The following is a 27,812-nucleotide window of genomic DNA, read 5'->3' as shown; positions in this document are numbered from 1 at the left end:
AGCCAAGACTTCTATACACTTGAATCTTGACAAAAAAAAATATTCGTCCGCGCAGATCGCGAAACGACAGCACTACTCGCTGAGTGACACCATGGTAGACTCCATATTATTCACTGTGAGGCCTACGCCTCCTACCACTTCCTTGGATGGCGCATTCCGCGTGCATCTTACAGCAAAAGACCTCGATATTCTTGGACTCAAACTGGGCGACCTTTGCATCTTGCATTCAGGAGATGGCTCATCTGCAGTCGGCATCGCTTGGAGATCCATGGATACAAGCGTAAAACCTCAACTTCACCCCGTCAAGCTATCTGAGGCCATGCGCGACGCCTTTGGTTTTAAGCTTGGTAGCCAGATCACCATCGAAAAAATCAATGCAAAAATTGTCCATGCTGATCGCGTTGTCGTTATCGATGTTTCCGATAGTGAGAAAATTGACCTTAGCAAGGACGACAAGAGCTGGAAATGGCGCTGTGGCATGGCTCTTGGTAATGTCGAGGCAATCACAACTGGAGTGGCTTTTGAGGCCTCATCCCGTAAGGGCCTGAGAAAGCGCTTCCTCATTGAGCACATCGAATCGAGCGAAGCGAGTAAGACTCCAGCCTTGTATCTATTCGATGACAGAAGTCAGATCGTTCTTCAGGATGAGGAGTCTGCTGTCACGCCTGAGGCTGCCCTGCCTCGTTCGATGGCTGTGACTCCAGAAGGCATTGGTGGTTTGAACAAGCAAATCGAAATTCTCAACAAGCGCCTGTCACGTTTGATCGGTGACATCAGAGGAAAGAGGCTGCCACCTCAAGTCCAGCGCAACGGAGGTATTCTGCTCTACGGTCCTGAAGGAACCGGAAAAACGTTGTTACTCAACCATCTGTCTACTCAAGCTCCATGGAAGAAGGTTGTCAGAATTGATCAGAGCTCCCTCGCCGGAACATCTAGCAAGAACCAACAGTCTGTACGCAACCTCTTTGCCGAAGCAGTGGCCCATCAGCCCAGTCTGGTCATTATGGACAACCTCGAAGCAATCGCTGGTACGCAACAGCGCGATTACACTGCAAACAATCTCGCACCTGCTCTGGTCGCCGAACTCGACAGACTACGAAACACACATGTCCTGGTCGTGGCTGCAGCACACACTCCCAACGACATCGACAAATCACTGCGTACACCTGGACGACTTCGCTACGAGATCGAGATACCAATCCCCGATATGAGAGCAAGAATTCAAATTCTCAAGGTCATGCAGGGAGAGACTGGTACTGCTGAGCTGGCCGAGACGATTGGAGAGCGCACCCACGGTTTTGTCGGACAGGATCTCGAAGCCCTTTTCAACAATGCCCTCGAGCATGCTCTCGACAGATATCAGGAAAAGCCTACGAACTGGCTTCCCATTCAGCGCACCGGCGACGACGACGAATCACAGCTTACTTTGGTCAACGGCATGCAGAGCTGCAGTATTGCCGACAGACCTCGGACCGCCGACACCGATGATACAGATGATGGCGAACTCGAAGTGACACTTGCAGATTACGAGAAAGCGATGTTGGAAGTCCGCCCGACAGCTATGCGCGAGATCTTCCTTGAGACTCCCAAGGTATTGTGGTCGGACATTGGAGGCTCGGGTGATGTCAAGAAGACGCTCAATGAGGTCGTTGAATGGCCTCTCAAGTTCGAGCAACATATGGAGGCTTTGAGCCTGACTCCCCAGAAGGGTATCTTGTTCTACGGACCTCCTGGATGTTCCAAGACTTTGACCGCCAAAGCTGTCGCAACTGAGTCTGGTCTCAACTTCATTGCTGTTAAGGGCGCCGAGTTGACTTCCATGTACGTGGGCGAGTCTGAACGCTCAGTACGCGAAGTGTTCCGCAAGGCTCGTGCAGCTGCTCCTAGCATCATCTTCTTCGACGAAATCGATTCTATTGGCTCAGAGCGTGACTCATCAGGTACTAAGGGTCTGAATGTCCTTACGACCCTGTTGAACGAGATGGATGGTATTGAGAGTCTTAAGGGCGTACTCGTCCTAGCTGCTACCAACAAGCCCGAAGTGCTGGATCCTGCTCTGCTACGTCCCGGTCGCTTTGACAGTCTCATCTACATCTCGCCCCCATCGCAATCCGCCCGCAAGGAGATCCTGCGCATCCGCACTAACAAAGTACCTCTGGCCGACGACGTGGATATCGACGACCTGTCTGTCCGTACAGATGGGTTCTCTGGCGCTGAAATTGTCGAAATCTGCTTGAACGCTTGCCGTGCTGCCATGCGTAGAAGAGTCACAATCGTCACTTCTGACAGCCAAGCGAACGATTCAGATGCCGAGCAGATGAAAGTGTCAAAGGACGACTTTGACACTGCTCTATCAACAGCAGTACGCAGAATTACTCCAGAGATGACCGAAAGCTATGAGCACTGGCGTGATGGACTCACCAAGAAGTTGTAGTGGGACAGCGACATTGATGCATGATGTATGATAGCTCTTAGCTTGTAGAAACCCGATCGCGAATCTATCTTCTGAATTCACTTCCACTTTTCTCCTACAAAACGATGTGTAGACTGCAAAGAGACACAGTAGCAATTATAACCAAGCCATGTCCAGAGAAAGCCGACCGAACGATGACTCTTGGTAGAAGCTCTCGAGTTCTCGACAGTATTGTACACTTGTTATGGCCATACGTTTAGCAGACCTCTGCCTGCATATGGGACAGACATCGAACACCATGCGACGTTGAGTACGGAGTACCTCGATAAGAATGTATCAGTAATCAGTTCATATACGACAAACGAGAAGGAAGAGAGCTGAACATTTAACGCCCATGCTGACAGCGCCATCAACGTTTGCATGCAGAAACCTCCACGGAACAACCACCGATTCGACAGCCACCGCCAAACAGACGCGTGTTTCTGGAAACTCGAGCCTCGAGTTGTCTCGCAGCTCAACAAGTTGCTCTACTTCATTTTCGGTGGCTTGTGGACTTTTGACCGGTTAAGGGAGAGCAGTTTCCCAGTGTAGATAAAAGTGCGAGGCTTTCAGCAGCGCCTTATATTGATTATAATTTCGTGGCTCTCGGCTTGGCCAAGGAACAAGCACTATGCCATGGTTACCGACATATTACACCTTCGGCAATTTGAGCGGGCCTTCTTCGAGAAACACCAGCAGGCCGGGAATATCGTGTGCTGCGGCGTACCTGTTCTCACCGTGTCCTCCTCCGCTTCATAGGCGAAAGGAGTGGTGGAGTGATCAGCAACCCGACGGACACGGCTGCTTGGTATAGCCCGTGTTGCGTGTGGAAGGATGAAGAGCATGACGATGCAAGTCAGTCATCGATGTCTTTCTGCACAATCCTTTGATCGCATGTGCCCTGCTGACGCGGTTGTGCAAAAACAAAGGGAACGGCGAGACGGACACGCCGACGGTCAGGCTTGCTCCTTCCTCCACCCCCCCCCCCTCCGACTCAGACGCCACAGAATCTCCGAGCTAGCCAAACGCAAGGCTGAAACGAGAAAATGATTGTGATACGTGAATGCCTCATTGTGGAATTTTTTGCGGCACGTTCGGAGCGATAGGGTGAGGATGTATAAGTAGGTCGGTGATACAAGCCATTTATTCAGGCTCTGGAGAATCACTACCGAACACTCTACATCAGGCTTCATCAATAACAGCGAACAAAGAACTTTTTGATAAGAATAGCTTTGCTCTGCTACTTTCAACCGGTCAGGGATATCTAGTCGATATGGACGCCAAAGCGAGCTCTTCGAGCCCAAACAACCGAAACAACTTCTTGCTTGTAGGTCGACCATCTCTCAAGCATAGCCTTTTCTCGACTAACATATAGAACAGCTTGTCAGAGACAACTTCTCCATCACAACGTGGTTGGCCATTGGAGCGCTAGCTCAATCCGCCGCATTCTCTTTGCTCGGCCGAACAGCTTTCTTACCAGCCGCTTTCCTGTTGCTGTACCGCATAGCAGATGCATATGCCATCAAGACCGGTCTCAAGCACAACCACTACCTGGACGGTGTCATCCTGGATCACTACTCTGCTCAGTTCCCTGGAGAGGCCAATGATGGTTTAGAATCTCCAGCAGAGTCGGATGTCTGTGTCTTCCTCATCGGATCAAAGGTCAACCAGTATGTTGGATCCATCTCCCATAAATTGTATGAGTAATGCTGACCACTCTCTAGCCCCTTCGGACTGTTCGCACCTGGCTACAAAGAGATGGGCTCACAGTTTGCAGGCATGGTCAAAGAGATCGAAGGTAAGCAGACCCTGATCCTTCCAGAGTAACAAGAGACTTACAAGGGCCCAGCGGACAAGGAAAAGCACGGATTCTTAGGATCGAGAAGTCTCGTTGGAGCCGAGTCAGCGACCAACAACGAAACAATGACAATCATGTACTTCAAGTCATCCGAGCATATCCAGGCATTCGCAACAGGACCACTCCATCGCAAGTCGTTGGCGTGGTGGGCCAAGCACGCAGCTGAGTACCCTCACCTGGGCATCTTCCATGAAACGTATCAGGTCCGGGCGAAGAACTATGAGACTGTTTATGCGCACACGAAGCCAATGTTGGCAGGAGCTACACAACACAGGGTGCAGGGAGGGTTTTCGGAGAAGGGCGAAGAGGAAGCGGTCTACAAAAACTCGCTGGTTTATGCAAAAGGAGTTCTCAAGACAAGTCTGGGCCGTATGGGTAGACTGCCGGGCACTTTTGATCGAAGCGCACTGGAGGTGAAGGAGGCTGGCAAAGCGGGACCCATGGATGGGATAATTGTGCTGTGATGACACTACTAATGATTGTGAGTAAGCAGATAGATACCAAAACTCATGATTCGTCTCTGAGAGCATAAGAATGTCCATTATTGAGGAGTGTTGCAGAGATACGAAGAAGCAACTGGAGAAAGCCACCAAGACGTCAATGGACTTGGCGTGTTCCGGGGCTGTTTGATTCAAGAAGTTTCAATTTAGATAGCGACAAACGCGACAGCTCCGAAATCACTCCCATCTACATTTCCAGGTCTTCTCAGCTGTCTAGAAAGGGTCGCGTTAGGACACAGAATGAGATAGTCGCGACAAACATGGCCGACATACAAGGAACCAGCCGCCCGACCGTCGACGACCTGACTGGCGACAACCACTATGCACAGCTGGCCCGCAAGCACTGGCTTAACAAGACCAAGCAGCCAAAGGTCCAGCGCGATGTGATTGAGAAAGAGCTGTGGACACAATTGGAACAAGAAGACTTTGGCTCGCTGCTATTGCTGGAACAACTGCAGCTGCTGGACCTATACCTCTGGCCTGGATACACCGACGATGCCTCGAATCACCACGTTCTGCTGCTGGTTATGCTGGTCAATGTGAAGCGCCGCGAAGGTCTTGCCGTATGGGACTGCTTCCAAATCTACTCGGAGAACTTCTCGTCCTTGTTCCGTCGCGTACTGTCCATGACCATCGACACGACCATCCCAACCACCCTCCGAACACATCTCCTCACCTTCATCATCATCGCATACCAATCTCTCGATAGTGGTATTGTCAGGAAGGAGTGCGCCCCGCTGGTCAATATCGCCGTTTGGCACAATCTGCATAGCGAACAAGCAAGAGATGCACACTTGGAAAAGGCTGTACAACTACAAAAGGCGTGGAGAGCGGCGAACAAAAGATATGATGCTTCAGATGCTCCCACTCAAGCTCGCCTACGCTTTGAGAGATCATGGCTGTACTCGTTGACCCTCGACTTCTTCGACCGCCTGTACGACACAACCTCCAAATCTCGTTCAGATAACATCCTTTACTGTGAGCGCTTTATTGAATTGCTGTCCGATCTGCAGAGTCAATTGCCAACCAGACGTTTTGTCAACACTCTGCTACAGGACCTCAATGCCTTGTCCGTAATCAAGCTCTCACCCATGTACGCCGATGAGGGCAATGCTCTTTTACGCGATCTTTACAACCTTCTTCAACATTACACTACCTTCCCCATCGAGGACCACAGCGGCCGACAGTACACCCCTCTCGAATTCAATCAACAACATCACGCCGCTTTGACGAAACTGCAGAGAGTCTCGTTCAAGCACTTCCAGAACAAGCTAAAGATTTTGGTTCTGGCCAACTTTGCCTCGTTAGCTACCAGAGACGATCTACAGAGCCATTTGACTTCTTTGTCTGACGACGAGGTCATTGAGCTATGCCGTCTGCTCGGCTCCCGGACCGACTACCCTAGCTCAACTCTCGTCACGCGCGACCGTACCTTCTACATGGAGATCCTTCTTTCTGCCCATGAAAGTGTGCCCATGTATCAGCAGATCATGCAAAACATGGCTGTCGTTCCTACTGAAAGTACAATCTACGATTCCGCCTTTGTTCGCAACGAGAGCTATAATGGAACTAGACCGTTGGCTATTCCAAAGTTGAACCTCCAATATCTGACCATGGGAGACTTCTTGTGGAGATCGTTTGTCTTGTACAGAGCGGAAGCCTTTTATCAGATCCGCAAGGATATTGAGGACACTGTCAAGAGGTTACAACCTAGAAAAGCCGGACCAACCACCAAGTTTGACGGCTTCTCCAAGATGGCTATCCCCATCACGAAACCTGCTCTCATTGATGTCGCACCTGCCAAAGTTTCGGAACTTCATCCTTCTAAGGTAGAGGTGGAGGTGACTCTCGATGTAAGCCGCTTGGGTCCCAACATTCGTAAGGAGTGGGAGACACTACGGTCAGGCGACGTGGTGTTCTTGGTGTCCGTCCAGGTTGCAGACACAACATCAGTCTTCAGTAATGGTGGATCTGAATTGGCCGATGTAGCAGACAGACATGGTGTCAAGCATGTACGTTCTGCCGAAGTTATCAATGTGCTTGACGAGAACGGTCGCGTGCTGCGCGAACAATCCCAGGCTCAAACTAACGGCGCGGCTTCGAGAGGCGGACGTCAACGAAGACTTCTGCTCAAACTCGATCCTGTCGCGTATCAGCAAGACAAAGAACGCACAGACAAGGGCAAGCCGGATGTTCTCGAGACTATCAACCTTCTTGTGCGACGCCAAGGTCGCGAGAATAACTTCAAGTCTATTTTGGACTCCATCAAGCATTTGGCTTTGTCTGATGTACCCGCTCCTCAATGGTTGCAGGAAGTGTTCCTTGGTTACAGTGATCCGGCTGCTGCAACTTACCAGCGCTTGCCAAACAGACTGAGCTCTATCGACTATCGGGATACGTTCCTGGATTGGCAGCACTTGGTTGAGTCATTGCCTGGCAAGACTGTCGAGCCGGATGCAAAGCTGAACTCGAGCTTTCCTCCGCCATATGTGCTCGAGACCACAGTAGTACCACCTGCAGAGGCTAGACCCAGTAAAAGGCGCAAGCGTGAACAAGTCGAAGCCACGCCAGCTCCTGCCGTGGAAGCTGTCAAGGTCGGAACTTACAAGCCTGCAAACCCTGGTCCATACCCTGTTGATGCACCTAAGTTAAACAGTGTACGCTTCACACCTACACAGATCGAGGCAATCACATCAGGAACTCAACCGGGTCTGACTGTCATTGTCGGTCCTCCTGGAACCGGCAAGACTGATGTCGCAACACAAATCATCAACAACATCTACCACAACTTCCCTGAACAACGCACATTGCTTGTTGCACATAGTAATCAAGCGCTCAATCAGCTTTTCCAGAAGATAACAGCTCTAGATATCGATGAGCGTCATCTTCTCAGACTCGGACACGGCGAGGAAGAACTCAAGACCGAGGCAAGCTACAGTAAGCATGGCCGTGTTGAGTCTTTCATGGAGAACGCCGGTGTGCATTTGTACGAAGTCAGTCGACTGGCTGCTAGCATCGGCGCCCCCGGTGCTCACGGCAGCAGCTGCGAGACTGCCGACTACTTCAACCAAGTCTACGTCAAGCCCGCCTGGACAAAATACTGGGACGCCGTGAACGCAGGAGCAGAACCGCAACAGATTATCGATACCTTCCCTTTCCACGCATACTTTGCCAACGCCCCTCAACCACTTTTCCCAGCCACTGCCTCTCGCGAAGAACTGGTCGATGTAGCCTCAGGCTGCAACAACCATCTCGACCACATCTTTGCCTCTCTCGCCGACACCCGCCCCTTTGAGATCCTGCGCACCGCCCGCGACAAGGCAAACTACCTCCTCATCAAAGAAGCCCGCATCATCGCCATGACATCTACTCACGCCGCCATGCGCCGCCAAGAAATCTCAGACCTGGGATTCCGCTACGACAACATCATCATGGAAGAAGCAGCCCAAGTCACCGAGATTGAGAATTTCATCCCGCTCGCACTCCAAAAACCTCGCGATGGAGAGATGAAGTTGCAACGTGTAGTGCTTGTGGGAGATCACCTGCAAAACTCTCCTGTAGTGCAGAATCTGGCGTTCCGACAGTATGCGAATTTGGAGCAGAGTTTGTTTTTGAGGCTGGTGAGGTTGGGTGTGCCGACCATAACTCTCGATCAGCAGGGTCGTGCGAGACCTTCGCTTGCTGAGTTGTATAAATGGCGATACCCAAGCTTAGGCAACCTGCCTCTGGTAACCTCCTCACCGCAATTTTTGCAAGCGAATGCTGGGTTTGCGTTTGATTATCAATTCATCGATGTTCCTGATTACAAAGGCAAAGGTGAAACTGAACCTTCTCCTCACTTCATTCAGAATCTGGGAGAGGCAGAGTATGCGGTTGCTATTTACATGTACATGAGGTTGTTGGGTTATCCAGCGGAGAAGATTTCGATACTGACGACTTATGCGGGTCAACGCGCGTTGGTCAGGGATGTGCTTAAGCATCGCTGTCAGAGTAATCGTATGTTTGGGTTGCCGGGCAAGGTTAGCACGGTGGACAAGTATCAGGGCGAGCAGAATGATTGTAAGTTGCCTTCGCCTTTACCCTGCCAGAACAAAAGGAAGGAATGAAGGGAAAGTGCTAACAGAGTAAAAACAACAGATATCATTCTCTCACTCACACGCACCACGCAACCTGGCTACCTCCGCGACATCCGCCGCTTGACCGTCGCACTCTCCCGCGCACGTTTAGGTCTCTACATCCTGGGTCGCCGCAGCGTGTTTACCTCTGTACCTTCCCTCTCCACAGCCTTTGCTTCTCTGCTTTCCCGCCCTGCTGCCCTCACTCTGTCTACGGGAGAAATGTTCCCTACTCAACGAGCTGTGGAGCAACAAGGAAATATCGCGGAAATGGAGGGAGTGGAGCATTTGGGGCAGTATGTGTTTGAGATGACGAAAGCAAAGGTTGAAGCTATCAAGAGGGGCGAAGGACAATTGCCGCCGGTTAGTGAGAATAGGGATCAGGAGATGGAGGATGAAGATGAGGAAGTTTATGCTGAGGATGAGGGGATGGCTGATGAGGAGGAGGATGTGGAGATGTTGTAGATGGAGAGGAAGGGGGTTTTGTATAGCTGTGAAAAGTACAGTTTTCTCGTGTCATGTCTTTTTCTCACTTGAGGAATGATTTTGTGCGCCAGCTTCGCTGATGATTCGAGAAGTTATTGATGCACTTAATTGAGTGGACATGTATACTCGGATCAAATTTGTGTCCGATGTTCTGGAGTGGAGAGTCTCGTGCACATGCGTCGTCATGGTCTTCTACAGTAAAGTCTGTGGAAGGAGCTTAGAAAGGAAACGAGTTGGCAAGAGCAATCAGCAAATAGGATACATGAATGTGTCTCTGTCAAGTAGCCATAGTAGCAATCGCCTTCTTGAGCATATCATCATCTTTCTCAATTCCTTCTCGGCGATATCGTCTCAGAGCAAAGTGCAGACTGCCTTCTCTGGCCCTCAATGGCTGTAGCAAAGTCTGTTAATGGAACTTTTGAGCGGTAGCAATGTCGACATCAGTTCATCATCGGAGTAGGTTGCTTCGTGTGTGCATTGGTGGGTTGATAGTTCAACGTCCGTAGTCGACTATGATTGTAATGGTCAGTACAAACTGTTATGGTTTTTCAAATCGCAATGACTGACCAAGATCTCCTTGGGCTTGGGCTTGTGTTTGTTGAGATGCGTAGGCCGATCCTCTCAGAGACTCATACTGTGAGGCGAGGTGCTGGAGGAAGGGGCAATACTTTCTCCTCGGGATGGACCCATGGTAGATGTGCCATCCTACGTGTTTAATGGAGGTGGGAATATGTGAAAGGACACGAATTACGAGCCCGGTGACTAAGGGCAGGTTCTCAAGATCACTCGCTCCTCTGATTGGAGGATCATTGGGACTGGTCGTCAACTCGATGAAGATTGAAAGGATCCAAAGTGACTTGAGCTTCAGCAGTACCTCCAAGCCACAGACTCTGAGCGTCGCATCGGTACTGGTGTTTATGCTGAATTTAATATGGAGATCCTGAATCTTTGCAATCGCTAGATCGTGAAGACTAGACATGGCAAGTGAACAGTCTAAAACGGTACTAAGTTCCGCTTGTTTAGGAGGGTGCGCAAAGGAAACTTGCCAGATCGCTTTCCAGAGCCACAAGCGCTGAGAGATTTCATTGTAGATTTGTTTTGAACATCTCAACAGGCCGATTCCCACCACTACAGGCTTGGACTGAGGCTGGACGGGCAAACAGAAGTACTGTGTGCCCCGCTTCTTTGGTACGCATAGATCGTATATCATCTCACGCAGCTCAAGTGGCAGGTCGAGGAAAGAAGTGCCGCCAACTTCGGATTTCTCAGCAGGATTGACAGTGCCAGTGGAAGATGGCTTTGGAGCAGACATGTCGACTTCAGATCTTGCCTCCTGTGGTCCAGAGAGTTTTCAGTGCTTGGGGACGAAGGATGCCGAGGAGTGGATTCGATTCGAGCCGGACAGCAGTTGCAGAGTGTGATCGAGGCTGAAAGGGCAAGACGGAAGAGGAAAGTTTGATGTGCGGAAGAGCGTACTGACTGAGGACGCGAGACGGAAGAGAGAACTCAAGAGAGGTTGAGGAAAGTTGAGAAGAGGAAGTTGAGATGGAGATGCTAATGTAAGTGGAAGGGACGCTAGTTGAAGTTGAACTTTTGAGATGGGAATTGGCTTTGGGTAAGGAAGGCTGAACTGGCACTTACAAGCAAAAAACACGCATGTGATCAGCGATCGGCGAGGAATATTGAAAGTCGCATGTAAACAAGGTGCATCGTCCCTACCTCTAGAAGGCCGCGCAGTCAGTGTGCCGACGACTCGCGCTTTCTGCTCCTACAAATGCTTGGTCAACTCCACAACAGCACAACTCAGGAATGCAGGTAAGAGACTAAAACGAAGAGTAAAATCATTCCTTATTTCGATCGTCTGTAGAAAGCACAGCTCCTCATCCGTATCTGCCACCACGCAAAAAAAAATCAAACGCTGCCTCGTTGAAGATGCCATAAAGTTCGTGATAACAGAAAAGAAAAACACCGTCCGTATGCAAAGATCTGCCATGGCTTCGTTCGAGAGCCAGGCATATGAGGTCGTTGAAGACCCGTCGCTGAAAATGGAAAGCAAAACAGTTAAAGATCAAGAAGGAGAAGATTAGGTAGGCATGGGTGCAGCGGCACCGGTCATGTCTTCGAATGTCTCTGCAGGTGCGCAGGTGCAGAAGAGGTTCATGTCTCCGTATGCTACTTCTGGTCAGTCATGTTTGCAAAACCACAAAACATCAAGTTTTGACTTACCATCATCAAGTCTGGTGACACTAGGCCAGAACTTCTTCTCCTTCAGCCAAGACAGAGGATAAGCTGCTGTCTCACGAGTGTATGGTCTCGACTCCCAGTCGGAGGTGATGATGTCCTTCATGGTGTGAGGTGCCATCTTGAGCACGTTGCCGTCTCTGGGCTGCTTGCCCTTTTCAACCAAGGTGATTTCCCTGCGGATGGAGATCAATGCGTCGCAGAAACGGTCGAGCTCCTCCTTGCTCTCGGATTCTGTGGGCTCAATCATGAGTGTGTTTGCAACGGGCCAGCTCATTGTCGGCGCGTGGAAACCGTAGTCTTGAAGGCGCTTGGCGACATCAATGGCCTCGATACCGGCAGACTCCTTGAACTTGCGAATATCCAGAATGAACTCGTGGGCGCAACGGCCGTTGTCGTTAGTGTAGAGAATGGGGTAGTGAGGGCGCAGACGAGAGAGAATGTAGTTAGCGTTGAGCAGGGTGATCTTGGTGGCATGTGTGAGACCGCGAGCGCCCATCATCTTGACATAAGCCCAACTGATGGGCAAGATGCTGGCACTACCCCAAGGTGCACCACTGATGGGTGCGATGGCCTGAGCGCCACCGGTCTTGACCAGAGGATGACCGGGCAAGAAAGGCGCGAGATGCTCTGCGACACCAATTGGGCCAACACCAGGGCCACCGCCACCGTGAGGAATACAGAAGGTCTTGTGAAGGTTCAAATGACAGACGTCAGCACCAATCTCACCAGGTGAGCAGAGACCAATCTGTGCATTCATGTTCGCGCCATCCATGTAAACTTGGCCGCCGTGCTGGTGAACCAAATCGCAAGCCTCCTTGACCTTGGGCTCGAACACACCGAAAGTGCTAGGGTAAGTGATCATGATGGCTCCAAGTTCTTCCTTGTGCTTTTCGCACTTGGCCTTCAGGTCTGCCATATCCAAGTTTCCGGTACCGGCCTCGCATTTGATGGTCACAACGCGCATGCCGACCATGGCTGCACTAGCAGGGTTGGTACCGTGAGCAGAAACCGGAATCAAACAGATGTCACGCTTCTTGCCTGGTTGTTGCTCGAGGTACTTGCGAATGACACGAAGACCGGTAAACTCGCCCTGGGCGCCTGAGTTGGGTTGTAATGAGACCGAGTGGAAGCCAGTGACCTCAGCAAGGTCAGCCTCGAGCTCATCGATCAGGGTCTTGTAGCCCTTGGTCTGCTCAGTAGGGGCGAAAGGGTGAATGTTCGAAAACTCAGGCCAGGTAATGGGGATCATCTCGGTTGTAGCGTTGAGCTTCATGGTGCAAGATCCGAGGGGAATCATGGAGTGAACGAGAGAGAGATCCTTGGACTGCAAGTGGTGGATGTAGCGGAGGATGTTGGTCTCAGAATGGTGTGTGTTGAAAACAGGGTGCGTCAAGAACGAGCTCTTTCTGCGGAGCTCGGTAGGAACATGAGAGACAGCATCGGCTGCTGACAAGCCGATCTCCTCGACAAGGCTGTCGACAGTAATATCGGACGACTTAGCAGCACCCGAGAGCAGATCGACGATAGCCTGGAGGTCTTCCTTCTCGACGGTCTCGTCCAGAGTGATACCGATGCGGTCCTCGTCAATGACTCTGAGGTTTGTCTTGTACTCTTGCTCAGCCAGCTTTGCAAAATCGCCAGCCTTTCCAGAGATGGGTCCTCCTGAGAGAACAACAGTGTCGAACAGTGGGCCAGTAGTTTCGATCGTATATCCGCTCTTCGAAGCAGCCTCTGCAACCACGCGAGTAGAGTTGATGACTCTGTGGGCGATCGCCTTCAAACCTTCGGGTCCGTGGTAGACAGCGTACATGGCACTCATGTTAGCCAACAAAGCCTGAGCAGTGCAGATGTTGCTGGTAGCCTTTTCACGACGAATGTGCTGTTCACGGGTCTGCAGAGCCAAACGAGCAGCCTTGTCGCCCAGTCTGTCCTTGGAAAGACCGATCAGACGACCGGGAATCTTGCGCTTGTGTTGTTCGCTGCAGGCAAAGAAAGCAGCGTGAGGACCACCAAAGCCGAATGGTACGCCGAATCTCTGAGCATTTCCGAAAGCGACATCTGCACCGAACTCTCCTGGTGGAGTAAGAACGGTCAGAGCCAGCAGATCGGTGGCTACGGCGAAGGTTGCCTTGAGCTTGTGTACCTTCTCGGAAAGGTTCTTGAAGTCCTGAACACCACCAAGAGTGTCAGGGTATTGTCCTAGAACACCAACCAAGTCTTCACCAATCTCTTCCACTCTCTTGCTTCCATCCTTGAGAATATCATCAACCTCGATCTTGACACCGAAGCCTTCTGCGCGAGAGGCCAGAACGGCGATGGTCTGAGGGTGGCATAGGTGCGAGACAAGGTAGACCTTGTTGGGACGCTTCTGACGTGCTGAAGGAAGGGCGTTGATGGAGAGTGTCATGGCTTCAGCTGCGGCGGTCGGCTCATCGAGAACGGATGCGTTGGAAATTGGCAGTCCAGTCAGATCGGAGACCATGGTTTGGTAGTTGAGCAGAGACTCCAATCTTCCCTGACTGATTTCAGGTTGGTAAGGAGTGTAACTCGTGTACCAGGCAGGATTCTCAAGGACGTTTCTCTTGATGACTTCTGGCACACGGGTGCCTGCGTAGCCGCAACCAATGTAACTTCTCACGACCTTGTTTCCACTAGCAATCTCTCTCAGTCTATCGATCAACTGACTCTCTGAGAAACCCTCTGTACTCGTCTCTTGAGCTTGACCCTTGATATACTTTGTGGGCCCTTCAATCTTGAGATCGCGAGACGACAGGATGTCTCCAGGCAAGACTTGGGTGACAAACTCGTCCAAGGACTTTGCTGGAGGATCCAGGACCTTGAGCATCTCAATAGTATCATCAGGCGAGGGACCGATGTGTCTACGAGCGAATGTGTCTAGAGGCGCAAAGAGAGTGGATTGGGCATTGCCTTCGCTGTCGATTTTTGTTTCGGCGGCGGTGCTCGAGTAGAAGGGTCTAAACTGCGCAGGGCGGACATGCTTGTTGGACTGGAGTACTTGTCTTCTGGCAGACAAGTTGAGGCATCGCCTGCTCGCAATAGCGGAGACTTGGCCTCGGCACAGTGTGGTGGATCGTAGCCTTGCGGCAGCGACCAGTGATTGCTGCATACTGGACTGATGTCTGTCAGACTGCGTTCTTGTTGGAAGAACGACCAGAAGATATACCTACTGTCTTTCGCCTCTGCGAATATTACAGATAGCAAACAAGCAATCGTGTTGGAGCAAACGAGTGTATGACGCGAGGCCTCGGCTCGAGCTTGCTTCACCCGAGTGGTTGGTTTGAACAAAGAAATAGAAGTAAGACGATGCAAGAGAGACAGAAGAAAGAGTCATTGATCTGTCTACGCCAACATTTTTTTCACGAGACTCGCCAAACGGCACCACATGCAGGTTGAGCCACCTTACTTTCTTGGTGCTCCTTCAGATAACGAAGTTTAATGGCTGAATGTGCAGGGCGCGCGACTCGTTCGCCGGGACACGGGCCGAACAGGTGCGTTTCCCGCCCCACATTCGTCGATAAGAGAGGGGTCCGGGGACCATCTTACTCGATCTTTTTACCCTTGAAAGGAAGGTCGGCGCGAGCACGAGAAACGAATTGCTTGTAAACCAGTTGATCAAATTGCGCTGAGATGGGTATTTGACGAGTACAGAGAAGAAAACAGAATCCGACATCTACTACGAAGAAGCCATGTAGTGGCCAATCAGAGGAATATGGCTGTACAGCGCGTCGTATTCGCGGCCAACCCATCCGCCAACTGCACCGCCGCGGCCGACGATGCCCATACCGCCAGCGAGCCAGAGTGCACTGACTACAGCACTGACAGCGTTGACGACATACCATCTTCTCTTCCTGAGGAGTTGACCCTCTGGTCCTCCCTGAGTGACTTGTGATGGTGACCAATTGAGCCACTTAGCCCAACCCCAGACAGAGTGGAAAACTCCAATGGTGACAAGAGCGCCAAAGCCGACAAAAGACACGGCGGGGTGTTTGGCGAAGCCGTGTGAGACATAGCCTAAGTTGATGCTGCTAGAGCCACCCTCGTACCACAGAGGGATGATTCTATTGACAAAGGCGTGGCCAAAGACCAGTGGTACCAAAGCGTATCCTAGGGCGCTGGTGCCGGACAGTTTTGGCCATGCGACCATGCGCCTGTCTGTCCTGTTCTCTGCGCCATATCTCCTGAGGTTCTGCTTGCGACGGTACAGGCGGAGGGCTACACCGCTACCAATGTGGGCGATCAAGGGCAAGACAACAATGAAGGGCTCGGCGATAGGCGACTGGTAGTAAGGACGAGTGAGCAGGAGATAGGGTTCGGAGCTGGCGACTGAGCGTGTGGCAAGGGGGATAAGAGCCGTGTTGGCGACATGGAAAGCGGTGAAGACGGAGAAGGCGTAACTCGAGTACTTGTGGATGCGTGTGAGATACCAGACAGGCGAATGTGCATCCAGACCTAGGGTAGAGGTCCGTTGGATTGGCTTGATTGTGTCATGGTCGAGCGGTTTGTCATCCGAGGCTGGAGGAAAGTAGGAATTTGAGGGAAAGTCTTCCTCGATGGGCGAAGGCTCGAGTTCGAGCAGAGACGGCTCCCGCTCGAGGTCGTTGACGTGCGTGTTCATCTTGCGTGAAACAGGATGGTCCACGAATCAGCGTTGCACATGTTATTGCTTACCAGCTGCACGCCTTATCTTATCTCTAGCTGCATCTGCGGATCTATCTGGGCTTCGGCCTCGCGATTGAGCTTTGGCTTCGTGTGCACGACAATCCTCTTCCATCTCTAACAACAAGCACATCAATCACTCGTCATGGGTCCAGTATGTCTAATATCTGTCGCATAATGTATCGGGTAGCTAACATACTCGCAGCGATCAACCGCCCTGCCCAGCGCGCAGGTACACCACCTCGTCCCCTCTCGCATTCGTCCACCCTAATCGTCGTCGCAGACCGAAAGCGCTCGCGAATTGCGCCGCAACTTTTACTGCGAATTGTGTAGCAAAGGCTACGACAGAATCACACAACTCGAAGTCCACGAAAACAGCTATGAGCACCAACACCGCAAGCGTATGAAGGAGATGAAGCAAATCACCAGAAACCCCACCGCCGCTGTTCGCAACTCACGCTCCGAGAAGAAGCGATCAGAAAACTCCGACATGATCAGTCTCAACCTGAACAAAGACAGATCAGATGGTGTCAAGAGGGGGTTCAAGGATATTGGACGCGATGCAAGCCAACAGCTACGGCCAACGCCGACAGCACCTGTGCCCGACGTCGTCATGAAAGACGCACCCGTCAAGGAGCAACAAGAGGTGAAAAGACCCCTCAGATGGGACGATCTTACACAACTATCATCTGTACTGGACCCGTCGACTTTACCTACTGAGTGGCAGCAGCAGGTCCCCAGTGCCACACAAACCTACTTCGCCAACATGGCTGGCGCCGAGAAGCGAAGAGCATACTTTGATGACGACGAAGATATACTGGACGAGATGGGTATTGCAGACGACGAATGGCACGCCGATGAAGAAAACATTGCGGACGAGAATGACATCGACCAAGACTGGGAGGACTTTATGCAATCTGACGATTGGAAGAAGCAGAAGAACTCGGCAGAGCAAGCACGCAAAGAGAAACTCAACCGAGCCTGGAAGGAAAAACGGATCTTGCAGCAGTCGGTCTGATACCATGATGTTGAGTCCGTTGGTTTCACTTTCACTTGCATTAGCGTCGGCGTTAGGTCAAGAGGGTATTTAATTCAGCACTTGGTGGGACGGAGTCAAAAGCATGAGTACATCTAAATCACAGTCCGTCTTCTCACTACCTTGATCGATGACAAATGATTCCGCGGCTCATTCACCATATGGAAATACCTTCTTGAACACACAACGCCAATACACTCTAATCATAAGGATGACTGTCGACAAACAGCATTGCGCTACTAACTTCGCTGCTGACCTCAGTCTTGACCTCTCAATTCTTGCACCATCCACCTTCGACTTGTCGTCCGTCAACAAATTGCCACCGCGCTGACGACCACAAGCAGACATGTCATATAGCCGTGGTGATGTTCATGGTCACTATTCTCACAAAGCAAGAATGGTACAAGAACACTTGCCAGGCAAGAAAGTCATCAGGCCCGTGATATGCAGGGCACGTCTCTCGAATTCCCCAGTGAGTACCTAATCATTGAGAAATAAATACAGCTCTGCAAGCCCGGAGAGCATATTCCTCGGTGCAGGCCCATGTACCTGGTTCTTGAGTGTGCTCTGGATCAAGCACGAACATGATTCATTCCGCACAGCGAACTCTTTTAACGCAGCTCATTATCTTCGGTGTCGTCGAAGAATGCCATGACTCGTTCGACATTTTGTGATCCTTCATGAGACCCCTGTATCTCACGCCTAAGATAATCACTTATCATTTTCAGCTTGTTGTGGATACATGATCACACTTTTGTGGTCCATGGACCCGAGGCCCCCCTCATCTCCGTTCTTCTCTTGGTAATTTCGATTCGAGACTACATCTCAGTAGCAGCACCATCCGGACCGAGTGTGGCAAATCCCTCACGCTTAGCTTCTCAATCTTGTACACGCCACGGCTGTGACAAGGGTGCTGGAGAGACGGCATTGTGATTCTGCTTCGGTATCTCAAGCGCTCAACGATGGGATGTAGATGTAAATATGGGTACTCATACTCGCCGTGTACAACGCATGTGCATCGATAAATTCTACATAGCCGCGAGACCTAGATTGTTACGTATCAGCATGTCCTTTAAGAGGCTTCTTCCTGGGTTTTGGTACGGACAGAGTTTGCGCGTTAGCCTATGTGGAGAGAGTGGAGAGGTAAAGGGTTGCTAAAAAACGTCTTTTTGGGTCTAAATGTTGCAACAACTATTGCTCTATACGCTCTCAGTGGTAGGGTCGAGTTTAGCCTGGTTATCCTCGCGCATGCTGACTTCATCTGGATTGGAATCTCTGACGTTGACATGCAGCACGTCAACGTGCTCGACGCGGCCCTCCTCAAGTACTCCGGCTGTCCTACGCTTCGGACGGAGGTTGGCTCGCTGTTTGATGGGATAGAAATAGGCACCCTTTTCAAGACGGTCGCCAGTGTCGTGCAGAGCGAGAGCGACCGTATCGGCATATGCGTTGTCGGCGTCACCGGCCTGTTGGTATGTCTCGTATTCACGGATACGCTGGAACAGGAAGAAGCTTTCACCGTCTGCCTCGTTGTCGTAGAGTGAGGGGTCGTCGTTCTGAGCATCGTTTGTATCGAACTTGCGCTTGATGCCACGGACTGAGCTTTCGTCCTCTGCCAGGAACAAGTCGTAGTCCCACTCGGGCAGGGGTTTGGGCATAGTTGGGTCAGCTTTGTGGGCATCCATGCGCTCTTCGAGCAAGGCGAGGTCTGCGCCAAGTGGTCGCAATAGTGCTGTATCGAGGCGGTGGTCGTAGGAATCTGATTGGGCGACTGGGTTGGTGCTGAACTTGACGATCTGGTATTCGCCAGTCATGGGTAAGGCGTCCATGTCGGGAAGAAGAGGGTATGAATCCAAAAGGGTCAAGTTGGGGTTGGTAGGGTGTTTTGGCTTCTTCCAAGCACTTCTGTCGGCTTCGGTAATGGGAGCACCACGAATGTTTGTTTCCGAGTCGGGGCCAGTGTAAGCATCTTCAGGGTAGGCAAGGTCAAAGCCCTTGACGAGGGATCTGATGATGTTGATGGGGTCGTCGCGATTGACGGTCGGAGGCTTGCGGCGCTTGGGATCGTTGCGCACACGCAGGAGATCTTTGGAGGTACTCGACTCGAAACGTTGGACGGCGGCAGCGTTGGACGAGATGTATTCTGTTCTGCGAAGGAAACTGACACCCGAGTTCATTGCTGTCGGCTTTCCGAGTGCTGACAGGGGCTTGAGAAGTGCTCGGTCTTTGGGGTGAAGCGGCGGCGGAGGATCTTGGGCCATGATAGCTGTGGCACGTCAGTCTGAGTCTTTGTGCTCGGGCAAAATTCGACTATGGACATACCGCTCTCATCTCCATCAAAGACACCTGGCAGACCGACGAGGTCAATGGGCATTCCAAGCTCGGCATCGGCCTCGATGTTGAGAGGCTGCTCTCGCGCAAGCTTCAAGGCATAGGAAGCTGATGTGTAGTTGTTCGAGGCGATGCCAGTTCCAGGGATGTCGAGAAGCTTTGGCGGATTCGGAGGTGGTGGTAATGTGTTGGAGTATCTGATGCGCGCAATGTAGTCTTGGTGATAGACGCGTTCTGTGCGTCCAGAGGCCATCTTCACTGCAACGACTCTGATCTACACTCGGAGTGGATGTATGTGGTAGACGTCGAGGATGTCTTTGAGAAAGTCGCAATCAACTTCACTTGGTTGCGACTGCCATAAAGTCGCGATGCGCCGACACCTGGAGGAGTTTCTATTGAACATGTAGTGAATCTTATACGACGCCAGCCCGCTCTACTGAAGTTATGATGCACATGCTATGCACAACATCAACTCAACTTATTAGTTCTATAGGAAACATGTCGCTACCGATGTGTTTTTTGTAGGATCACAATGCCCTTCGAGGCTGTGTTATATGTTTATATCTGCAGAAAAAGTGCAAAGGTCAAGGATGCTTGCAAGTCCCTCTGCCAATCGCGCATGCCAGATCGGTGCCAAGACAACGTGTCTTATACTGCGAGCAAACAGGCCAACTCCTATCTACCTGGGTCCATGTCACTCACTCTTCTTTGTAAAAGTGCCGAATCCTTTCTCCAAAATGCAGACTGTCATGTCTTGACTCTCCTTGTCACCATCGTCGGGCAATAACTCACTCTAATTGTACATCAATTGCTGCAACCCCTCTCGTTACCAACAACCCAGAATATATGGCTTCTGAAATGGCTTCAAATGCTTCGGACACTATGCGGGACATCTTACGGAATACAACTGTACCTGTCGTGCCATCTGTGCCTCCCGGTACCAACCCGCCATCTGTTACTTCGGCAGCAGGCTTGATCTTGGCCATCTTTACCACCTTGCCCAGCCTTCTTTTCTGGTTCATCGCTTTCTTGACCATCACTCTGCCGACATGGTTGTTTACTTTTTTGTCTACAAGTCTGACTTTGACCGTCAACATGACTACTGTCGTACTCATTCTCATCTTCTTCGTCTCGACCGCTAGTTGGGTCGTCCGCTATCGCTTCCTGAATATGTACTCGCGACTACCTCCGGAGCCACAACGCAAAGAACCCCAGGTCGAAGTCTTTCCAGATACTCAGGAGACAGACTCCAAGCAGGGTCTGGCCAACTATCTCGATGAGTTTTTGAGTGCTATCAAGGTCTTCGGTTATCTCGAACGTCCCGTCTTCCACGAGCTCACTCGCACTATGCAAACAAGAAAGCTCATTGCTGGAGAGACTATACTACTGGAAGAGGAGAACGGCTTCTGTCTGGTCGTGGATGGTTTGGTGCAAATCTTCGTCAAGTCGAACAAGGACCGTGACGAGGATCCATCTACTGGCCGGACTAGTCCTGAAGATACCAGCGTTGATGACGAAGGGCACATACACGGCAATCAAGGATACCAGTTGTTGACCGAAGTCAAGAACGGTGCGCCCATGTCTTCATTGTTTTCTATCCTGTCTCTCTTCACAGAGGATGTCAAACTGCGTCACGATGAGAAGGATGGTGATGTAAGCTCCAGCGTACGAGATAGTGCCCAGCCTCAGACACCGCGCTCGACTCGTCATAGCGGTGCTGCTACTCCTCTATCGCCGATTGTAAGCCCCAACCTTACTGCCGCCAGTGCAGAGCCTCGTTCTATCCTACAAGGACTTGATGCTGCATCCTTTGCTCAAAGTGCAGTCCCCTCGTTCTCATTGAACGATCCAAACGAACCAGCTCCTGAGCCAAAGTCGAGACAAGCTAGCAGCCATGGCTCTCGCAAGCCATCCGCAAAGCACATATCCGCGCATCCTGACATCGTCGCAAGGGCTTCGGTCGATACCACAATCGCTATCATTCCTGCGACTGCTTTTCGGCGACTTACCCGTGTCTACCCCAAAGCAACTTCGCATATTGTTCAAGTCATTCTCACTCGGCTTCAGCGTGTTACAATGGCGACAGGTCACCAGTATCTCGGCCTTACAGGCGAAGTCCTACGTATCGAGAGGCTTATGGATGGCTATACTGCATATGATCTTCCAGACTTCTTGAAAGGAGACGCCATGGAGAGGCTGAAGAGTAAATTTACCAAGGAAAAGGAACGCACTGGACCAGAGGAAATTACCAAAGGTATCGCTCTGCACAACCCGCGTGCTGGTCAAAGAAAGAAGACAGCAACCGGTCTACGAAAAGAAGCCGTTCTCCATGCACAGGCTGCGCCTAGCAGTCGTCGTGGTGGCGGAGGCAGAAGCGAGTCTATCCACACGCCGACGCGCAGCAGTAGACTCGGGCAAGAGCGAAGTCCTGGTTCGCCTGATCCAGAGAAGGACAGATCTGGTATCAGTGCTGGAGACCTGCTGACCAATAACAACAATGTCGCAAGACAAGGCGGACGCAGAAACATGGTACCATACTCGTTGCCCTTCCAGACCCCAAGACCACTCGGAAGGGATGGCATGAGCCCTCTGGCCAGCAAGAACTTTAATCCTTTCGATGCTCACATCAAGACTCTACGCCGTCAAGACTCCATAGACGAGGACATGATCTTCAGAGAATCCATCCTGGATTGCATGTATAAGGCCATTGGACTCACCAACGCAAAAGACGGGCTTTCGAGAACGGACTCCCTTCCACAGTCACCCAAGCTTGTGTCTTATGATTCCAGACGACAAAAGGCTGTCTTCAACAATGCATTCGGCTTCATCGATCCATTTGATCCTAATGATGGCGAGACTGATTCTGTCGCATCGACGGCCTTCAGTGCGGCCGGCAATATGCACATCTTGGAAGACATGAAAGAGGAAGTCGAGATCGTCTTCTTTCCCAAAGGGTCTGTTCTCGTTGAGCAAGGGGAGCGTAATCCTGGACTCTACTATGTCATCGATGGTTTCCTTGACGTCAGTGTACCTCTCGAGGAGTCTGAGGCTGCAGAGTCTAATATTTTTGGTACCTCAGCTGGTATCGATTTAGACAACGAACCTCAAACGATCAGATCAGCGGGTGGCAGAAACATGGGCACTGTCCGAAGACCTAGCTCGCTCAACCTCAACCCAAACCCTCCACCGAAAACACGCAATAGGAGACAGAAGAGTCTTTTCTTGACTAAGCCTGGCGGTCTCGCTGGTTACCTTGGAACTGTCTCCTCATATCGCTCGTTCATCGATGTCACCGCTAAGACAGATGTTTATGTAGGTTTCCTACCAAGAGCTGCTGTAGAGAAAATCGTGGAGAGATTCCCGGTCGTGCTACTTACCATAGCTAAGCGTCTTACTACTCTGCTTCCGAAGCTCATCTTGCATATTGATTTTGCTCTTGAATGGGTACAGGTAAATGCCGGTCAAGTCATTTACAACCAGAAAGAGGAAAGTGATGCGATCTACATCGTACTCAATGGCAGATTGAGAGCAATTCAAGAAGGACCTGACGACAAGATGAGAGTGATTGGCGAGTACGGTCAAGGTGACAGCGTGGGAGAGCTTGAAGTTCTGACTGAATCCACCCGACCGGGTACACTGTTGGCCATCCGTGATACAGAGTTGGCAAAGTTCCCCAAGTCGCTCTTCAACAGTCTTGCTCATGAACACCCTGGCATCACGATGAAAATCTCAAAAATCATCGCATCTCGTATGCGGGCACTGATTGAGGATCCTAACTCTGAACACGGCAAGGACACGAGCAGGATTGCCACTCGTACTAAGGCTTCTTCGACTACGAACTTGCGCACCGTCGCAATTCTGCCCGTCACTGCGGGTGTTCCTGTAGTCGAGTTCGGTCACCGTTTGCTCAATGCTCTCAACCAGATTGGTGCTACACCACAAAGAACCACTTCGCTTAATCAGGCAGCTATCTTGAATCATCTTGGTAGACACGCATTCACCAAGATGGGCAAGCTAAAGCTTTCTCAGTATCTGGCTGATCTTGAAGAGAAATTTGCGCTGGTCCTGTATGTCGCTGATACGAACGTCAAGTCACCCTGGACGCAGACATGTATCAACCAGGCGGATTGCATCCTGCTTGTGGGGCTGGCAGAGGGCTCGCCAGCCATTGGTGAATACGAACGCTTCCTTCTCACGACGAAGACCACGGCGAGAAAGGAACTCGTCTTGTTACACGCCGAGAGGTATTGCCATCCTGGACTTACACGCAAATGGCTGAGAGATCGTTCCTGGATCAACGGAAGTCATCATCATATTCACATGTCTTTCCGTGACAATGTCGAGCCTGTTCATCCTCAACTAAGAAGGCTTAGTACGGCCATCAAACAGCGTGTCCAGGTCATTCAAGCCGAAATTCAGAAGTACACTTCCAGGAAGGTACGACAAACGCCATTGTACTCGGCCGAGACTCCGTTCAAGGGCGACTTCCATCGCCTAGCTCGCCGTCTTCTCGGCAAGTCCGTTGGTCTTGTGCTCGGTGGTGGTGGCGCTAGAGGTATTGCTCATGTAGGTATCATCAAAGCCATGGAAGAAGCTGGCATCCCTATTGATATCGTTGGAGGCACTTCCATTGGTAGTTTCATCGGTGCACTCTACGCATGGGATGCCGATGTAGTCCCGATGTATGGTCGAGCCAAGAAGTTCTCTGGAAGAATGGGTAGTATGTGGCGATTTGCTCTGGACCTGACTTACCCATCGTATGTTTACCTACCTACGATGTGTTGAATACTGCTGACGAATCGACTACAGTGCATCTTACACAACCGGCCACGAATTCAACCGAGGCATCTTCAAGACATTTGGTGACTCCCAGATCGAAGACTTCTGGCTCGAGTACTACTGCAACACCACGAACATCAGCAAGTCGAGATCTGAGATCCATACAAGTGGCTACGCTTGGCGCTACGTTCGTGCTTCCATGTCTCTTGCTGGTCTCCTACCCCCACTTTGCGACGAAGGCAACATGCTGCTTGACGGTGGCTATGTCGACAATCTGACTGTCGCTCACATGAAGTCGCTCGGAGCAGATGTCATATTTGCTGTTGATGTGGGAGCTCTCGACGACGATAACCCGCAGGCCTATGGAGATTCGCTATCCGGGTTCTGGGCCTCCTTCAATCGTTGGAACCCTTTTTCCTCATTTCCCAACCCACCCACGCTTTCCGAGATTCAGGCTCGTCTGGCATATGTGTCTAGTATTGATGCGCTTGAGCGTGCCAAAACCACTCCTGGATGCTTGTATCTCCGTCCTCCAATTGACAACTATGGTACGCTTGAGTTTGCCAAATTTGACGAGATCTACCAGGTTGGCTACAAGTACGGTCAAGACTTCTTGGCCAAGTTGAGGGAAGAAGGTGTGTTGCCTGTGATGGAGGAGACGGAGGAGAGAAAGAACTTGAGAAGAACCATGGCACCCAGACGCGCGAGTATCTAAGCTTAGTTCCTGGTATGCTAGCGATGATCATATAATGCAGCGCTCTTACAGGCACTCGTTCAAATTCGCTTCATGTTGAAAGTGAAGGACTTCATCACAATAATCAACGTTTTAATCGTCAAAATGCAAGTCTGAAGATGATGTTCTCTCCGTAAGTACCGATCACTTTAGGTATCATTGTGCTTCTCAGTCGCTACACTATTGACATTTCTTGATCACGAAGATGTTTATCCAACGAGCCCTTGCGTATCAGATATCTGGCCGATAAATGCCTCGCTGCCAGACCTTTTTGAAAACGCCCAGGTTCTGCTGAGCAATTTCATGGGTTGCATGTGTATCAACAACGCGTATGTCAAGCCACAAGCAGCGTGAAAGAGGAAGCAACGAGTCCAGAACACCATGAGATTAGGGCTGTTGTTGCCATGAAGGCCTCAGGCTACTCTTCCAATAGCTTGATCAAACGGCAAAGTCAATTCAATTCATACAAGCATATCTTGCATAATTTCTGCACAAGAAATCTGGCTGACATGGTCTTCTGGGTGACACCGCATGTGCTGTACATCGCGTGAACGGAATAGGCACAGGCGGAACAAAAACACGCAAGAAGGGGGCTGGCAGTTCAGGAATGCAGAGCTGAAAGGTGGAGAGAAACGTCACTTGCCCATCCATTCGCAGCCACGATTCTCCCTGCCAACGGGCGTATTTGAGGGGCTCTGCCTGCCAAGACTTCAGTATGTCTGCTTCTTGGCGACCATTCAAGGGCAAGAATACTTCTGGATTACGATTTTTACGCGTGTTTGCATGTTATAGCATCGTGAAGAGACAATTCGCATGCCATACAAACGTGTTTGCCGTGAGATGGACGTGTCAATGGGTTGTATCAAGGTTTCATTGTTGCAAGCGACCAAGCTTGCGCGCGATCGGCTCATGGAGTCACGTGCAGCAGCTTGCGGAGGCGCTGCCAAACTGTAGGGTCTCTAAGAGTCCCCTCACCCAACTTCGCTGGAGTTCTCTCTACTGCTTCTCTCACCAAAGACCTCTCATACAAAATGTAAGTGTCGCGCTGCGCGTCTTCCCGGCTTCAAGCTGGCTCTACTATCAACAGCTTCACAACCATATCAAAAAACCACCTTCATTTCTTTCACACAACTGGAAAGAAGGATCCGATGGCTCCTTCAGTCACTCGTCTCGTTCTATTCCTTGCTTCAGACGCGCTCTCAACTTCATCCATCGCTGTCGTCTCTCTTCGCACCAAAGACTAACGCAATCGCTTTAGTCGTTCTCTACACAACCACAACACATCTAACTCTTTCAATCACATCGGTATGTCAATCTTCCTTCCAATCGACGCGTCGGCGTCCTCAATTGCGCCCGTGAGACGCGTCTTTGGAGTTGTGGTGTTTCCATCCGGCTCTCACCAAAGCGCGTCTCTCACTACTACATCAACCATCCCATCACCTCACAGTTGTCGCGTCACTCCAATTCAAACGTCAACTTGCTAACCTCGACTTCGCGACTCAGATTAAACCAAATCAACATGCCTAAGGAAAGAGCCACCACCCGCAAGACCGCCAAGAAGGACGGCGGCAAGAAGAAGAAGGGTATGTTTCTACTGCAATCGCTTCACTTTATGATCGCGCATCGTGACTAACTCAATCGCCAGACCCCAACGCCCCCAAGCGTGGTCTTTCCGCCTACATGTTCTTCGCCAACGAGACCCGCGAGAAGGTTCGCGAGGACAACCCCGGCATCAAGTTCGGTAAGTTCGGCATTACTCATTCGACCCTCTTGCAGAAGACTAACAAGATTCACAGGTGATGTTGGCAAGATCCTCGGTGAGAAGTGGAAGGCCCTCAACGAGAAGCAGAAGGCACCCTTCGAGGCCAAGGCTGCTGCCGACAAGAAGCGTTACGAGGAGGAGAAGGCTGCCTACACCGCCGTAAGTTCCTCTTGAGCATCTCGTTCATGCTTGACAATCATGCTGACTTAACTCCAGGGCGGCGATGCCGACGAGGAGGAGGAAGAGGAGTAAACCACTCACTTTCCCTCACATCCCAATGACATGATCAAAGTCATCAAACGTCACGTCTAATTTTTCGTTCATGGCCTTGTCTTACTGTTTATCACATGGAATTGCTTTTCAGTTTTTATCATTTTTTCTTATCGCATGTCTTCTACAACGGATACGAACTTCAAGGGGGGGCAAGGGGACAAGGCTAAGGGAGGGTTGCAGCTGGAGCAAAGACAATGAAGCGGATTTTCATGACGGTGCTAACTTGTGGTGTTCTTTCTTATCGGAAATACCCTCAGCGCAATTCATGTTTAGCTACTACTATATGCGCCTCACTCGATTGGAGGATGACGAGGCCTGCGGCAATTCAAAGCTCAATTGTTCTCATGATTTAAGATTCTCTCAGTTGATGTCTTGTGTTGTGATCTTTGCAGGGGTGGTTCAGGACACTACGACCTGTAGCCATTCATCAATTGTTCGCCCTGCTTGGCTCGAAGAAGCATGCTTGCAACTCTTCGCACCATTGTCCTAAGTCTAGTCGTATGCGAAAAGTAAATGTCACAAAAGACTTCAAGGCAACTATCGGGTATTCTGCAGTAGGACATAGC

The 27,812-nt window shown here is 50.9% G+C and overlaps 10 protein-coding genes across 10 annotated transcripts; 6 read left to right on the top strand and 4 right to left on the bottom strand.

Annotated features, from left to right (window-relative positions):
• Positions 1–91: 91 nt before the first annotated feature.
• Positions 92–2,434, top strand: M436DRAFT_56997 (putative AAA family ATPase; the record flags this gene model as incomplete). The annotated part of the gene is made up of 1 exon (XM_013567842.1): positions 92–2,434. One exon carries the CDS (start codon positions 92–94, stop codon positions 2,432–2,434), a length of 2,343 nt encoding a protein of 780 aa, XP_013423296.1.
• A 1,291-nt stretch (positions 2,435–3,725) lies between these two features.
• M436DRAFT_67493 (uncharacterized protein) lies at positions 3,726–4,774 on the top strand (the record flags this gene model as incomplete). The annotated part of the gene is made up of 4 exons (XM_013567854.1): positions 3,726–3,779; positions 3,833–4,122; positions 4,177–4,250; positions 4,302–4,774. 4 exons carry the CDS (start codon positions 3,726–3,728, stop codon positions 4,772–4,774), a joined length of 891 nt encoding a protein of 296 aa, XP_013423308.1.
• Positions 4,775–5,070: 296 nt separating this feature from the next.
• M436DRAFT_56690 (putative DEAD helicases superfamily protein) lies at positions 5,071–9,390 on the top strand (the record flags this gene model as incomplete). Its single annotated transcript, XM_013567792.1, has 2 exons — positions 5,071–8,869; positions 8,948–9,390. The coding sequence occupies 2 exons, from the start codon at positions 5,071–5,073 to the stop codon at positions 9,388–9,390; spliced, it is 4,242 nt and encodes a 1,413-aa protein (XP_013423246.1).
• A 514-nt stretch (positions 9,391–9,904) lies between these two features.
• M436DRAFT_67491 (uncharacterized protein) lies at positions 9,905–10,723 on the bottom strand (the record flags this gene model as incomplete). The annotated part of the gene is made up of 2 exons (XM_013567853.1): positions 9,905–9,921; positions 9,979–10,723. 2 exons carry the CDS (start codon positions 10,721–10,723, stop codon positions 9,905–9,907), a joined length of 762 nt encoding a protein of 253 aa, XP_013423307.1.
• A 771-nt stretch (positions 10,724–11,494) lies between these two features.
• On the bottom strand, positions 11,495–14,782 carry M436DRAFT_56779 (glycine dehydrogenase-like protein; the record flags this gene model as incomplete). The annotated part of the gene is made up of 2 exons (XM_013567809.1): positions 11,495–11,583; positions 11,638–14,782. 2 exons carry the CDS (start codon positions 14,780–14,782, stop codon positions 11,495–11,497), a joined length of 3,234 nt encoding a protein of 1,077 aa, XP_013423263.1.
• A 588-nt stretch (positions 14,783–15,370) lies between these two features.
• On the bottom strand, positions 15,371–16,252 carry M436DRAFT_10393 (uncharacterized protein; the record flags this gene model as incomplete). Its single annotated transcript, XM_013567773.1, has 1 exon — positions 15,371–16,252. A coding segment is annotated over one exon (882 nt), but the record flags the coding sequence as incomplete, so codon positions are not given.
• Positions 16,253–16,609: 357 nt separating this feature from the next.
• M436DRAFT_9071 (uncharacterized protein) lies at positions 16,610–16,879 on the top strand (the record flags this gene model as incomplete). The annotated part of the gene is made up of 1 exon (XM_013567770.1): positions 16,610–16,879. A coding segment is annotated over one exon (270 nt), but the record flags the coding sequence as incomplete, so codon positions are not given.
• A 1,688-nt stretch (positions 16,880–18,567) lies between these two features.
• On the bottom strand, positions 18,568–19,952 carry M436DRAFT_56881 (Paf1 complex protein; the record flags this gene model as incomplete). The annotated part of the gene is made up of 2 exons (XM_013567826.1): positions 18,568–19,634; positions 19,691–19,952. 2 exons carry the CDS (start codon positions 19,950–19,952, stop codon positions 18,568–18,570), a joined length of 1,329 nt encoding a protein of 442 aa, XP_013423280.1.
• A 629-nt stretch (positions 19,953–20,581) lies between these two features.
• On the top strand, positions 20,582–25,193 carry M436DRAFT_56941 (patatin-domain-containing protein; the record flags this gene model as incomplete). Its single annotated transcript, XM_013567833.1, has 3 exons — positions 20,582–22,049; positions 22,119–24,456; positions 24,509–25,193. The coding sequence occupies 3 exons, from the start codon at positions 20,582–20,584 to the stop codon at positions 25,191–25,193; spliced, it is 4,491 nt and encodes a 1,496-aa protein (XP_013423287.1).
• A 1,662-nt stretch (positions 25,194–26,855) lies between these two features.
• M436DRAFT_56832 (high mobility group box) lies at positions 26,856–27,147 on the top strand (the record flags this gene model as incomplete). The annotated part of the gene is made up of 2 exons (XM_013567820.1): positions 26,856–26,952; positions 27,008–27,147. Coding segments are annotated over 2 exons (237 nt in total), but the record flags the coding sequence as incomplete, so codon positions are not given.
• Between the last annotated feature and the right edge of the window lie 665 nt (positions 27,148–27,812).

The sequence above is a fragment of the Aureobasidium namibiae genome, assembly GCF_000721765.1.
Source record: "Aureobasidium namibiae CBS 147.97 unplaced genomic scaffold scaffold_22, whole genome shotgun sequence".
Taxonomy (NCBI): domain Eukaryota; kingdom Fungi; phylum Ascomycota; class Dothideomycetes; order Dothideales; family Saccotheciaceae; genus Aureobasidium; species Aureobasidium namibiae.
The sequence above is the reverse complement of the archived record's forward strand: the minus strand, read 5'-3'. Positions and strand labels throughout refer to the sequence as shown.